Source organism: Danio rerio, chromosome 22, assembly GCF_052040795.2.
Source record: "Danio rerio strain M-AB ecotype USA chromosome 22, GRCz13ab, whole genome shotgun sequence".
Classification (NCBI taxonomy): domain Eukaryota; kingdom Metazoa; phylum Chordata; class Actinopteri; order Cypriniformes; family Danionidae; genus Danio; species Danio rerio.
The window spans coordinates 23,872,520-23,888,001 of record NC_141042.1 but is presented as its reverse complement, the minus strand read 5'-3'; the positions used below and the strand labels follow the sequence as shown (position 1 = coordinate 23,888,001).

Sequence of the window (15,482 nt, the reverse complement as noted above, 5' to 3'; positions counted from 1 at the left end):
AACCTGCGCTTGCATGTGTTTTAAACCAGGTGTGCAATACCTAGTTCAACCACTCGGTGACAAACTTACATACTGCACTTCAAAAAAAAAAACTATACTGTAGTCAATATCACTGAAGTTGGCATATATGGTTGTTTGCCCATAAAATGGTTAAAAGTGTTTGGTACTGTAAGTGTCCTTAGTACTACTCAGTGTAGTGACCATTAAATAAAAACTAAAATCTAAACTATCTAAACTACTTTTGTCAAACAATTTTAAAAGTAGGTTTGACACCTTTCAAGTAACAAATGATATCTTACATTTTTGTAACTTCTTCAATGTTATTAAGGCAAGATCACATTACTGAAACTTAGAAGGCAAATCTGAGTTGTGAAGATGGTCGCTCTTACATAAAATTCTCATTTGCATGGATTCCTGGATTACGCTTATGAAAATTCACTGAAGTGGTGTGCAGAGGAAACAAAAGCTGAATCTGAAGCAGCAGTTCAAAGAAGCTAAGAGATAGAATAAAGGTATTTATACTGCAAAACTACTTCATAAATAAAGTTGTGAAAAATATTTTTTGTACTTATTTTAACACATAAATATGAAATATGTCAAGTCTAAATCATATGCAGGCGGCAAGTGATTGAGCCATTCACAAAGAAGCATCAATGCATTAGCCTGATAGAATATCATAGGGACTTGGGACATTTTGTTAAGTGAAAAACAAAACAAAAATCACCTTGTAATGCTGCATCAAATTTTCTAAAGAAAATATATAACAACATAATGATTTTACTTTGTGTGTTTATACATATTTATACATACAAAAAATAAAACCAACAATTCTTTTTTTAAAGTTGCAAACCAAAAAAGATCCGTTACTCTGTTAACCACTTAGCCAAACTGTTCCTTAACATCAGTAAAACACACACGGCCTGTGAGAAAGAGAAATAGAGTTGTTGGTCACCGTTGGAAAATCACTTTGCTAATTGCAGCACAAGTGTAGTTGTAAATTTCAGGTCTATTATTTTTTATTGCTTTATTACTGGATGCAATCTGGATGAAAAGAGGAGGCAAGACAGGTAGCATCTGTCTCCACCTACTGCCTTGGCACAGTCAGCATCATCTGCTGGCTTTGGCACAGGGCATGAAAAACATCAATGCGTCGCACTAGTGCCAAGCACAAGCATGGCAGTCATGCTTAATCCAATCTGGCAAAGTATTCATCTTCTAATGTTAGCTAAAATAAGTCACCTACTCAGACTCTGGGCCTGTCAACCCCTGTGCTGGAGGAAAAAAAACAATAGCATTATCTTTCAAACCATTTGTTTCTGAATACTTCCTATTAGGGATGGCCGATTAATCGAATAGTAACCGAAATTGACATTTAGAACTAGGGATGCAACGATCTACCGATATCCCTATTAACCGCGGATGCCGGGGTTAAACCCCTACTCTTTTTCTAAGGACATTCTGGAATTTTTAACGGCCAGAGAGTCAGGACCTCAGTTTCACTTCTCATCCGAAAGACGGTACTCACTAAGCAGTATACAGTCCCCTTCACTATACTAGGGAGTTAGGACCCACACAGACTGCAGGTTGAGTGGCCTCACTAAAGCCACTTATGCCAGCAACCTAACTTTCCCATGTGGTATCCCATCCAGGTACTGACCAGGCTCAGCCCTGCTTAGCGTCAGTGGGTGACCATGTGAGAGTTGCAGAGAGCTAGCTGCTGGCTAAACTTCACTTTAGTTTGAAGATTTAGAAGAGTTTTATGTAATGCTTTGAGTTTTGAGATTACCACCTTGCCGAAGCAACCATGCATTGGGTGTTGGCAGCTTAATTAGTAAAAACGCAGTTTGTTGCTTTGCTTAGTGAGCAATTACTGTCCTAAAATTAGTTCTGAGATCAGTCTAAATTAGCTCTTTATGGAACTCAAAAATACACTTAAAAATGTCCCTTTTAGTTGGTTTAGGATAACTTCTAATAAAACCAAAAGACTTCAAAATGTTTGACACATAATAGACATACATGATATTATCAGACCTTTGAGTTTAAAATAAATCATAAAATAAAATCATGTTGGACCAAATCAATTGCATTTAATTGTGTAAATAGTTGTTTTGTAGTTTGTGCTAAACAAACTTATTGGATGAAAATCCTGCCCTCAATTAAACTGAGTTCATTCAATGAGTTGTTAAATGAGTGTTGGCAATGTTTGCTTGAATTTCAGTTGTTAAACGTTGATGTTCAACAAATAATCAGAGATAGTAGATAGCGTTTCCTTCAATTATTTTAAAATCAAGCAAGGCATCCTTCATTCAAAAATCTCTCAATTTTAGTATGTGAGCATATTTACTGTGCAAAACTTGTCAGTAAACTATGAAGGCAAAAAAATAAAACAAAAATTAAAAAAATCCTTCATTAATCGTAATCGAGTGAGAATGTTGATTTTAGGGCAAATCACCCAACGATACTTCCCATTTAAATGGATAATTCAGAAAATTCTGTTATCATTTACTCAAATTTTGCTTGTCAGAAACCTGTTTGACTTTACTTTTTTTCTGTTAAACACAAAAGATATTTTGAAGATTACTGAAAGTCTATAAGCATCAACTTACAAAGTATTTGTCTTTAAAAGTTAAAAAAGATCCACCCACTCAATGACAAAGGTCTTGAATATGTTCCATACAAGAGCTCATTTGTCATATTTTGCCTGCTATGCCATCATAAATTGTAAACAATTACTCATAAAAAAGCTTAAAAGCTTAAACAAGCGGAATCTATGTGAAGGCATCTTTCACTACTGACCTACAGTATTGTTGTTAAATAAAGAATAGTTAACTTTTCTTGGACCTTATTCTTAAATGAAAAAATGACCAATAAATTGGAGTGAAGCACCAAAAGGTTATTCTGAAGCATATTAAGGTTAATTTTAAAGCTAATTAGGCTATTGCTGTTGTCTGTGAATTTTCAAATGTACTATTTCACAAGAGAGACTACAAAAATTGGGAAGCTCTACATTACTATTATGATGTTTTTATTTTTTATTATTCAAATGGACAAATTCACACAAAGGAAAGTTGAATGTGCTAGCCAGTTTGTTATTTGCTTAACAAACACCAATAGACTACAGTTTTTACTGTAAACCTTTAACAGATTGCTATTTTTTTTCTAATGATATATGATGTAATACACTTGTATTTTTAAAAAAAATAAGTAAATAAGTATTTTTTCATATTTCTTTATTCTAAATAGGAAATGTTTTTATACATTAAAGATGGCAGTAATAATGACTACCTGACAAGCTAATCCAGAAAAAAAATAGTGCTTCTATTGTCAATAAAATGCAGTATTTAAACCTCAAATGAAAAGAAAATCAGTCGAATAACTACAAAAAAAAGAACCACCCCTTTCACCAGACCTGCTTTTAATGGACCCTCTAATTTGTGTGACTTCAGTCATTGTCGGGATACTCTTTTAAATCTAGAAGCATTAACAACTTATATCGTAATGCATACATCATTATCGCTCAATATAGAAAACAAATATTGAAATTGCATTTTTGCCATATTCTCCAGCCCTAGTATGAACGCTATCTTAAAAGTGCAACATGCAATGCAGTGGTTAACTTTCATTTTTGCAAAAAACAGAAATGTGCGCACATCTAGAAAAATCTTGAAGGCAGGTGCACGATCAAAAATCAAACATAAGTAGCAAAAGATTCAAAGTGAATCGGCACACTGCCACTTTAGCTCTCAAAAAAATTTTTATTTGTCAAAATTACAAAAGCACTACGTTTCGACCGACATGGTCTTCATCAGGTTTAAAATTAACCTTAATATGCTTCAGAATAACCTTTTGGTGCTTCACTCCAATTTATTGGTCATTTTTTTATTTAAGAATAAGGTCAATGATCACCTGATGAAGACCATGTCGGTCGAAACGTAGTGCTTTTGTAATTTTGACAAATAAAAATTTTTTTGAGAGCTAAAGTGGCAGTGTGCCGATTTACTTTGAATCTTTTGTAACTTTCATTTTTCACACCATCCAGCAAAGAGAATCAACAAACTATTTAAAACTCCTTAATCAAAACCTAATATATCTTTGAAAAATGAATGAAACAGACAAGAGTTATCAGAATAACAAAATAAGGGTGACAACGTGACTATCTAAAACTCAAAAATGAATCAAGCATCAAGAAAATGCATTCAAGAATAAACTTGTGTGGACAAAGAGGGAACTGAAAGATGACACAAAAGCAAAGAATGATTTCCTCTTACTATGCTGGTATCTAGTAATAAACTGACGAATGCAAGCAAATAAACAAAAGATCACGCTACTCTTAGTAGTTCCTATAACCTGCATAGCAACAAGACATGGGTTGGACTCCCAAGAAATGTATAAACGTGGATAAAAATTAAACGAAGTGTAATATACATGTAGGTTGACTTGTTTTGTCTGACTTCATATTTCCACCAGCGAAAGTGAACTGCAGTTGAGGTGATCAAATGTCAAATTAGGCTAAATGACACATGAGGTGAGTACAGAGGCAGAATGTCTGATGAGATACAATAAATCCCCTCGAATGCTTCATATTACCACAACTGCTCTAGAATCACCCCATTTGGCCACAGAAATATGTTCGGGCGCTCTGCAAACCAAGATCCCTCAGGTCCGTCATGTCTGAACAGAACAAAGAGCCTGAAACTCAAGAACTGAGTAGAGAGCAGTCAATCACTTGCTCCAATTGGAAACGGGGAAAAAGACTCGTTATTTTGTAAACCACAATATTCAATTTGTGACAAGACGCAACGAGGTCTGTTATCTCAGGCTGGGAATGTTTCCCGTCCTTGACGAACTTCTGTTTGGCCCTAAAGTCTCTTAAAATGAAGCTGCAGTTCTAAGAGTCGGGTCAGGAAATGAGACAAGCACCGACATATGATGATGAGGGAAGTGGGTTATAGCTTATTTCAACTTTCACGTCAGCGGCTGGACTGGGAATATTTTGCTTTTTCGGTCAGAGAGCAACAGCTGCTTGTGAACCACCTGCTCTTCGCCTATTCCACGTCAAGCAAAAAGAGTAATGACAAAAATCGGTGATATAGGATATGCAGAGCTAATAACAAGCGGTTCATACAGTATTTGTACACTTCACATTGACATTTATAGCCAAAGTTTACAATGATAATAATGGCCTCTCGTCACTATGGGCCTTTTTACACCTGGTTACTTTATTCATTTTTTTCTGATCTGATAGCGATCTGATTTTAAACAGACCCATTTACATTTGACTACATACAGTGCATCCACTTTTTCTTGATTTTTTATTTATTTATTTTTTTACAGCCTTATTCCAAAATAGATTAAATTCATTTATTTCCTCAAAATTCTACACATAATATCCATAAAGACAATGTGAAAAAATATTTTTTTAATTGTTGCAAATTTATTTAAAAAAAAAAATGTACAGAAGCCTTCACAGCCTTTGCTCAATACTTTGTTGATGCACCTTTGGCAGCACTTACAGCCTCTGTAGTCTTTTTAAATATGATGCCACAAGCTTGGCACACCTGTCTGGGAATTTTTGCCTATCCCTTTTTGCAGTACCTCTCAAGCTCTATCAGGTTCCAAACATCTTCCACTTACGGATGATGGAGGCAACTGTGCTCATAGAAACTTTCAGAGCAGCAGAATTTTTTCTTAAACTTCCCCAGCCATTCAAATTATTTTATATGCAGACTGTAAAACATCATTACAAGCACACAGGGCAGGCTCTGTAATTTCTTTTATAATATGCTAAATGAAACACTTATATTTCTATAACATACTGTACCAAAAACAAAACAACATGCCTTTGTAAATTAACGAAAAGCTACATTTTCTATATTCCTCTTTTTTTATACACTGTAAAACCCAAAAATTAAAGGGCCATGAAACCCCCTCGTTTCAGCAGGGTGTTTTCACACCTCTACTTTCGAAAAAGTCAGAAAAGTGGGCGTGTCCAGCTCTGTTTAGGGGGGAGTGTCGGAGGAACTAAAGTGGGATGGTGTGGGAGTGTCTATTTGTGCACGCGCGAGTTTCAGAGTCAAAATACACACACACACACAGACAGACAGGAGAAAGCGATGGTGTTTAACCTACATGGACATCTGTAGTTGAATTATTTGCTGAATTAATAAATGTTGGACTTTAACTGCAGTTTGGCTCTTTCATTCAAGGAATTCATTCATGCCCCTCGCGACAAACGAGATATTTGATTCGAGGAACTGCTCTAAGCGTGTATTTTTCATGCAATGTTTGATACCGCACGGCGAATGAGAGAAAAAAAAACTCTGCATTTCCCGGAAACTTAGATGCACACGGCAGGTAGCATCAGAAAGCCGCGTGTGTTATTCCGGTCACTAAATGCGGTGCTAACATTTCTGCACTGAGTGCTATAGTTAACTTAATTCGATATGAACAAACTGAATAAACAAAGAGCACTGGTCGCTCACTTACCAAATCTGTAGAGACAGGACAATCACCAGCAACTAGAGCCGCGTCTTTATGGAGAGAATACTACAAGCAAATCCAGATTTCAGCGTTTGCAGATGAGAACAGCTCTCAGGTAAACAATAATCCTCCTTAGACACGTAAGTTATTGTTGTCGAGCGTCGCGTACACTGTTAATCCACACGTGATCCAGATAAGCTCTCACAGAGAGAAAATGAAAACGAAACTTAACGGCAGCAAACTATAAAAGCAACACTTCACGCTTGTTTTGCCAACACAACGTGGCGTCTTTGTGGTGTAAACACGGTGACACAAATGAATATTAATGAAGTTGCACAATAGAGCGCGCTGATTGGTTTAAACCAAGCCTTACTCATGCATTAATGTATCACACTGTAAGACGTAATAAGACTCACTCTGGCACAGACGCCCAGTCTGCACGCTGGAATACACGCTATTATGTCATGACCGTGACGCAGCTTCAAAAATTCGTTTCAAACAGGAAGTACGAATTTGCTTGAAATAACGCAAAAACAACCAATTTACACTTTTTAGTGAAATATAGGTGTCCTAATAGTGTTTTTAGCAGTGTGGGACACATATACGACTGTCAACAGCTCAAAAAATGTGTTTTGGTGTTTCGTGACCCTTTAAGGTAACTCAAACCGTTTGAGGAAACCAATTGCAAAAAACCATTTAAGGTTAAAAACTAATCCTAATGAGTACTGTTAACTTAATCCATTTGAGTAAATGAAGCAATTTGAGCACAGTAAAACCCAATAAACTAAGAGAACTAAAACCAACTGAGTACTGTTACAACTTAAAAACCGTTTGTGGAACTGATCTATACGAGTACTGTGAACTTTATCCGTTTAAGTTGAAGTTCAGAACTCTTTTCAATTGAGTTAACTACACTCATTTCATTTGATAAAGTTGACTGTTGGGTTTTACAGTGTAGAGATACAGCTGCATCTCCTAATTGAACAATTTAATTTGATCATCTCATGGTCAAAAATAAAATAAAACTTTGAATTTGACCTTCATCATCTATCATCTGTGGCCTTCCGTTGCTTATTCGATAGTATATCTGAAAGTCATGTAGCCCACAACATGTGCACTCTCACGTTTATTTTTTCTTTTATTTTAGGATGAGTCAAATTAACAAATGTGGTTTCAAAAACATGATGCATTCAGACTTGTGATGCATTGCATGCCAGACCACCTTCTGAATTGGTTTGAGCCATCAGACTTACTATCGATCTTGATTGCATTTTGGAGGGCATACAGGATATATGTATGTCCATATCATGATTAGATATCCAATTAAAAAAAAATAAACGCATGAAGTGACCAGGTGTAAACAGACCATATAGAGATCTTTTTTTGCCACAGCACTACAAATAAAAATGTATGGCACTGCAAAAATCTTCATCCTGGATTTTAATCTCACAATTCAGAAGCTTGCCTTACAACATATAAACTAATAAACTGAAAGGTAGTTATGACCATGGTGAACCTATAAAATCTTATTAATGAATCAGAAGGCGTTTATAAAGCCGTCTATGCCCTATTCACATCTATTTATATAAACAATATATTTATTTGCACTCACATGAAATTTAAAAACATAAAAATAAATAAAATAAATCAGTGATGCGCTGTCGAGAACATGTCAATCCAACAGATCATCCAAATGATCAAATCAATCTAAAGTCATCGTGCTGTAGGTATTAGTAGGTTTACTGAAGGTGCAGCTGATGTGCAGCAAGGGGTTTGCATCTATGATAAACTATGAACCAAGTCGCATTAATGTCAGCAGCTAACTTTCTGCAACTCTCATATGGTCGCTCTCTGAAGCTAAGCAAGGCTGCGCCTGGTCAGTACCTGGATGGGAGACCACATGGGAAAGCTAGATTGCTGCCAGAAGTGGTTTTAGTGAGGCCACTCAACCTGCAGCCTGTGTGGGTCCTAACACCCTAGTATATTGATGGGGACTCTATACTGCTCAGTGAGCATCGTCTTTCAGATGAGACAATAAACCGAGGTCCTGACTATGTGGTCGTTAAAAACCCCAGGATGTCCTTTGAAAAAGAGTAGGGGTTTAACCCCGGCATCCTGGCCAATTTTCCCCACTGGCTTCTATCTATCATGGCCTCCTAACCATACCCATATCACAGTTGGTATCACTCAGTTTCCTCTCCATCAATCAGCTGGATGTGTGGTGTGTGTGGTCTGGCACAAAATGGCTGCCGTTGCTTCATTTAGGTGGAGGCTGCACACTGGTGGTGGATGAGAAAAATCCTCCCCATTGTGCTCCCCAAAGCGCTTCTAAAAAAAGCACTATATAAATGTAAGCAATAATGCTTCTTATTTATTGAACGCAAGATTGGTTAATAAATCCATTAAAAAAAGGGTCTTTAAAGTGACGTTTTGTCTTTAGTTTTGGGCTCCGGTGCGCTTTGCACTCACACTACAAGTGTACTGCACCAAAACCCAACTAAACCACGCTCTGGCACACCTCTTCCAACCGCACCTAGGCCCAATTTAGAGTACTCACACCTGTTAAACGAACCTGGTAATGCGACTAAGCACGGTTTGGATAGCATAGTGTGAGTGCACCCTAAGCATAAAGCCATGTTGGCCAGTCAAATGCCCGCAAAAAGGAGATGGTAGGGCATAATCTGACATTCCACAAAGGAGATAACAGCACACACTCCAACGTCACAAGACGTTGCTACACAACAACACTATAACTGGAGTTTCTGAAAATCTTCACTTTGGCAGAACAATTTTCTTTTTTTAAACCTGATAAACGTCAACCTGCAGATGAACAGCCAAAAAACTGAAAAAAATGCTGTTTTGAAAACACATATATTCCTATACAGGGACTAAAAATTCTAAACTACGCATTTTGACCATATAGTTACACGACATTAGCTATGTTTCCATTCAAAGATGCAAATTAAATTTATATGCAAAACTAGAATTTCACATAAAAGACGTGTGAATAAAGCAGCGTTTCCATCCAACGAGTCAAAGAGAACAAAATTGTCACTTCCTGATTAACTGGCGCCAAATATCAACAGTAAAAACAGAATTTGCTGCGGTAAGAGAAGCTGCATGAATCTTTTCTTTATTTAATAAACGACTTGCTCGTCAGAAGACGATACCGACATGCAATGAAGGCATGGTGGCATTTGAAGGTGTGATATGCGAAGCACAGATGCTCTTGATTCTGATGGTAATTCATAATATAATAACACTAATACTGAAATGGTTAGGGAATTTTAGAATGACCAAAACAACATTTCAGATGTTTTACAATGTGCTCAGCTTGCTGATTTGTCCACTTACATGCATCTTTATCATCACATGGTCTCTCACATCAAAATCACATTACTTTTTTTTCATGCGCATACAGGAATTTGTTCAATAAGTGTTTCGATCGTAGTGCACATCTTTTATCAAATAAAATCCTACTCGATTATGTGCATATGGTTTATATGTGTATTTTCTAAACTTACGCGAATCTGCGAATCTTGCCGTTTACATCAACTGTGCGCAAATCCAAAATGAGTATAAAAATAGGTATATGGAAACATAGCTGATCACATTTTGGGAGACCTGAAAATGCAAACTTGGAAAAATTAGTTTTATAATAATTTCTAAACTACAAAAATATGACATGTCATGTTTTAAGATGAGGTCACACATTTATGTTTAATATGCGTTCAGTAGACATGAACAGGTATATGACAGCCAAAACAACAACATCAGAACACAAGACTAAATGTTCACAGGCATAAAGCATTTCTTAATTAAGTGACATCGCCACCCACTGGCCTGGCATGCATAATACTGTATTTTTAGTCATTTACACAGATCCAGAAGTGATTCATTTTGTTCAGAAAACTTTTTTATTTTTTTTAAATCTTGTTCTGAGTATACTCTTATCATGTAACTATGCTCAGTTTCAGAATTGTATGGCATAAACTGCTAAAAATTAAATTCTTAGAAAAAACGTCTAAATTCCTTAATAAAAAAAACTGCAGAATTTAAAAGACAAACTTGCAAGTGAAAAAAATACGCCAGAACTCTGAGATAAATAGTGGCAATTAACTTTTCATTTATTTTATTCCATGACAAAAACAAGCTCCCATATTTCACTGCACAGCAATCATTACTTGGTCCGTTGAAGCTGTGTGGTTTCTATTCATCCTTGCAGAGCTCAAAACACACAAACGTGCTCACAAACCAAGATCGATATCACTGCATATCAACCAAAAAAAAAAAAAAAAGTCAACCAAAATGCATCTGCAGGTTTCTGAGAGCAAATGCAAGCCAAGTGAGGGTTGAACTGAAATGAAAATGTACTCAAGTCAGCCCATCAGGAGTGAATCTGACCACCCTGCGAATCTAACAGCAATAATTTCCTTCCCGTGAATCCCCCAGACACAAAACGCATCATTTACTCATCCATTTCAAGCACGGAAAATAGCTCAGCATATCAGCCAAAAATAAGAGCCATATATAAAAGCTGTCTAGGTTTCACAATACAGGATTTCAAATGGTACAAAGTTAGATAGCTATCACGACACACACTTAAATTTGTGTATTAAACCGTGTAGTTTTATTTAAGCAGCAATTCTAGATTACATAATGCAATTTGTCATAATATCAAACATCAGCCACCCTGATCTATATTGTACATCAATTCTATAAAGTTACTTTTGATAACAATGTCAGTCATGTACTTTGCACAATAAAAACGTCTCATATTATCACTTATAACTTATGAGTAGTGTTACATATGCCGACGTAAACATTGTCTTTAATGTCATTTTAAAGTCTGACAGCAAGGAAAATAGTGCTTTAAAAGAGAGGCTCAACACACTCACATAATTGCTAGTGTGTTTTGATGAAAAAAGTCAGACACTTGAACAGACACTTGCATATGCACAACTGAACCAAATTGAGCAATGGAAAAAGGTAAAGTTGGTTTTATATTCGCACATTCATTCATTTAGCAGTCTCTGTATTGTTTACCATGTTACTTTGATAATTCGATCGGAATTAGCATGCAAGCATGACATCTAAACAACATTTACACTATCCAATTCACTGTGAACAATGTTGTACTTTGATGGTCATTTGCTGCAAATATGTTTTCCCTATTTACAATTTTTCAAAGAATACTTTTCTAAAATTATTTTATTAAGAATTATGTCTGAATATCCAAATATAAAACCAACTTTACCTCTATGAGAAATGGGGGCTCACCTTCATTTTCAGATGATGGACACGCAACTTGAAGAGCCAAATCAAAAGTCCTTGCAGGATTCTCACTGGAAAAGGAAAACATAGTTTGAACTTAACGTTACTAACTTTAAAACAATTTATTTGACAAGCATTCACTCTCCTTCCAAACCAACGTGATTAAAATATACAAAAATAACCATAACACTGAACATTTGTCAACGTTTCTTCTTAGACTGAACACAAGTTAACGTTACACGTTAAAATGCTTTTATTTTAGTGTGAACTATCTCTTTAAAATCTCGACATGCCATTAGACACTGAGCTATGCAGTCAGTTTGCTGCTGTGAATTCATAACACATACTATACAGTACACTTAAAAGCTATAGACACTAAATCAAGGCGTCCAACTTCATCAAAAATGAAATATATTCAGCTGTCAAGTTTAAATGGCTGTAGAGGAATGCGGCTAGGCTAGTTAGCATGTCTGAGGTAAACAGCTAACCGGTCAGCTGGACCTGTCATCTCTTCTCATTAGCCAAATTGGCTAACTAACGGATACGCCGCAGCCGCTGTGTTTATTTCAACCGAATGAAAGACTTTTATAACGGAGACTGATAACACAAAGCAGAGGAATGCGAAAGGTAAACAAGTGTCGACTTACTTTATCCTGCTGTCCATGGCTAAAGCATCGCGTCAGCAGCTGCTCGCGCCGACGGCGGGAAACTAAAACACCGTCGCGACACCGGAGCCACGCGCTTCTGGTTTTCACGGCTACCTGACGGAGAGTCGCGGATACTGCCGCATTTCTCGGTCTGTCGCCTGCCGGTGGCGCTTCCTGGACGCGTTCACTGACCGTTTCGGTTCCCCTGACTGACTGTGATCCTGCAATGAAGCACCAGGAAGCACCTGACTGTGCGCGTGCGTATGTTGTGAGTGCAATAGTAATGATGAGTCTAAAAATTCGTTCTGCTGTAGTTTCAAAACAGTATGATTTGGTGTCTGTGTGTGTTGGTAAGAAGAAAAAATGAAATGACTCCATTCACAGGAAATAAAAGGCAATGGAAGTGAATGGTGACTGAGCCTTGTAGTCCTTAAAGGGATAGTTCACCCATTCGGTCATCAATTTACTGACCCTCAAGTGAATACAGACTTTTTACGTTTCCTTTTTTATTTATTTATATGAAATTTATAAATAAGTTATTTAAAATAATATTGTTTAAGACATACTGGAAACAAATGCACAACTTAGTTCAAAAGATTATTGGTAGCCCTTTTGTCTATCTCCAGCTATTTATCTTCTGAATTGTAAAACTGCTACACACCAGTCATGGACTAGAATCTTTGTTACACCATTGTATGTATCTAGCAAGAAAAAATGTATTCTTATGTTGTTATTTCCTAATATTCCTTCGGTCACTATGTGGATAGATCAGGGGTGGCCAACCCTGTTCCTGGAGAGCCACCTTACAGCAGATTTCAGTTGCAAACCATATCAAACACACCTGCCTGTAATTATCATGTGGTGTTCAGGTCCTAATTAATTGGTTTAGGTGTGTTTGATATGGGTTACTGAAATCTGCAGGAAGGTGGCTCTCCAGGAACAGGGTTGGCCATCCCTGGGATAGATCATCGAACCATTTTCTTACCCTTAGAAAAACTGACTTATATCCACACAGAATCTGTGCATAAAGAAATCCATAAATTAACGCAAATTTTTAGCCTATCATTGGATATATTTATTTATTTTTATTTTGTGTAAATGTGTGTAAAATTATATTTATTTACTTTTCATATTAATTACAGTAATATTATTGACTTGTTAATGTTACGATTTATTTAAAATACAGTTTGTGAAGTAATATTTCCTCTTTTAGTAGAGATATTATTTGAGAGACTTGCTTTGTTTAACAAAAAAAAAAGTAGAGTTAATTGGATTTGCATTGTAAACATGCAATAAAAGTTAAAAAGGTATTATTTTTATGTCATATTAAGTTTTTAGTTATGATACTCCCAAAATCATTCCACGGAAATAGCAAAAAATGTCTGCAGATTCTGTCTGGTCCTACTTATAACTTGTGTACTCATCTGTAATCCTATACCACTGTTCTGTCATTGCAAATCTTTAAATAAATGTCAAAAAAAAAAAAAAAGAAGAATATTGGAAACCAGCAGCCATTGATATGCAAACAAAATTGTTACGCTACCTCCAGTCGTTTTGCTTCATGAGACTTCAGTTTATCAGCAGTTAGCTTAAGACCAGGGGTGGCCAAAATTTTTATGAAGGGCCAAAAAACAAATATCATTGACATTCATGGACTGTACTATATAACATTAAATTCGCTATAGCTAATTAAATTCATAATATTCAAAAATAAGTAGTACATATTGATTAGAATCGTATAAACTAATGCAGGTGACACAGTGGAGCAGTAGGTAGTGTTGTCGCCTCACAGCAAGAAGGTCACTGGTTTGAGCCTCGGCTGGGTCAGTTGGCGTTTCTGTGTGGAGTTTGCATGTTCTCCCCTGCGTTTGTGTGGGTTTCCCTCGCGTGCTCCGGTTTCCCCCACAGTCCAAAGACATGCGGTACAGGTGAATTGGGTAGGCTAAATTGTCTGTAGTGTATGAGTTTGTGTGGATGTGTCCCATAGATAGGTTGCGGCTGTAAGGGCATCCGCTGCTGGGTAAGTCGGGGGTTCATTCCGCTGTGGCGACCCCGAATTAATAAAGGGAATGATCTTAAAAGAAAATGAATGAATGAATGAATAAACTAATGCAGCATAATTTATTTATTTTTTATTATAATTTAATATTTTTTTTGGTCCCACTTTATATTAAGTGTCCTTAACTAATATGTACTTTCACAGGAATTAATAGTTTGTTACAATGTACTTATTGTGTAAATACATGTATTTACTGTGTACTTATGCTTGATTAAATACATGTATGTAATTACATCTGTAATTAACTTTTGTAACTACATTTGTAAATACACTGTTGACCATCCCTTAAACCTTAACCCACCCTTAAACCTGTCCATAACCCAACTTCTATCCCAACTCAAAAGCACCACAAGTGTTTTCAAATACATTATAAACACAGTAAGTGCATTGTATTTATTTTTTTGATGTAAGTACATAGTAGTTAAGGACACTTAATAAAAATTGGAACCATTTTTTTATATTATATATCTTTTTACAATAAAAAAACAATCACTTTTTATAACACAGTGCGGTTCAATGTTGAATACACTAGTCAAGCAGAATTAGCTTTTGTCTCCATTTGCTCACTAATGTCATTGATTTGTGCTCTATTCATCGGGTGACAGTATGTGCGTTTAAAGAAAAAATATAATTCATTTCATTGAAATTTCAATTATCTTTTTGAGGCTTATCAATAAAACAAACAAACAAATTAGAAATTACAATCTATAAACCGTCCCCATTATTATCCATCTCTTGTTAGATGGGATGGTGAGCCAAATGAAAGGTTACCATGAGCCAACTTCGGCCCGTGGGCCCTAGTTTGGGCATCTCTACATAATACATTATCAGTTTTTCTTTTTACAATAATTGCTGGAGCTTTTATAACAATGTATATCACTTCATAAAACTATATTTTTGTATATTGCTTTATTGTTTGACTGTTTAGAGTAAACGAGTTAAATTATAATAAACAAACACATTAATGCAATAACTATCCTAAATGATGTGAAACAGCTACATTTGTTATAGAAATTCTGTTA

The 15,482-nt window shown here is 36.0% G+C and overlaps 1 protein-coding gene and 1 long non-coding RNA gene across 5 annotated transcripts in view; one reads left to right on the top strand and one right to left on the bottom strand.

The window, feature by feature from the left end:
* dennd1b (DENN/MADD domain containing 1B) overlaps positions 1–12,612 on the bottom strand; it is a 207,361-nt gene extending 194,749 nt beyond the window's left edge. For all 4 annotated transcript variants that reach the window (XM_087304383.1, XM_087304384.1, XM_087304385.1 and 1 more), the window contains exons 1-2: positions 12,402–12,612; positions 11,761–11,825 (exon numbers count right to left, since the gene is read on the bottom strand). In XM_087304383.1, the coding sequence (XP_087160509.1) occupies positions 11,761–11,825; positions 12,402–12,418 (82 nt within the window). In that variant the 5' untranslated portion in view covers positions 12,419–12,612. The remainder of the gene's footprint in view (positions 1–11,760; positions 11,826–12,401) is intronic.
* LOC147838495 (uncharacterized) lies at positions 5,202–8,671 on the top strand. The gene is made up of 3 exons (XR_015522041.1): positions 5,202–5,915; positions 7,136–7,202; positions 7,334–8,671. It is a non-coding gene; the product is annotated as an uncharacterized LOC147838495 (long non-coding RNA).
* Positions 12,613–15,482: the final 2,870 nt, after the last annotated feature.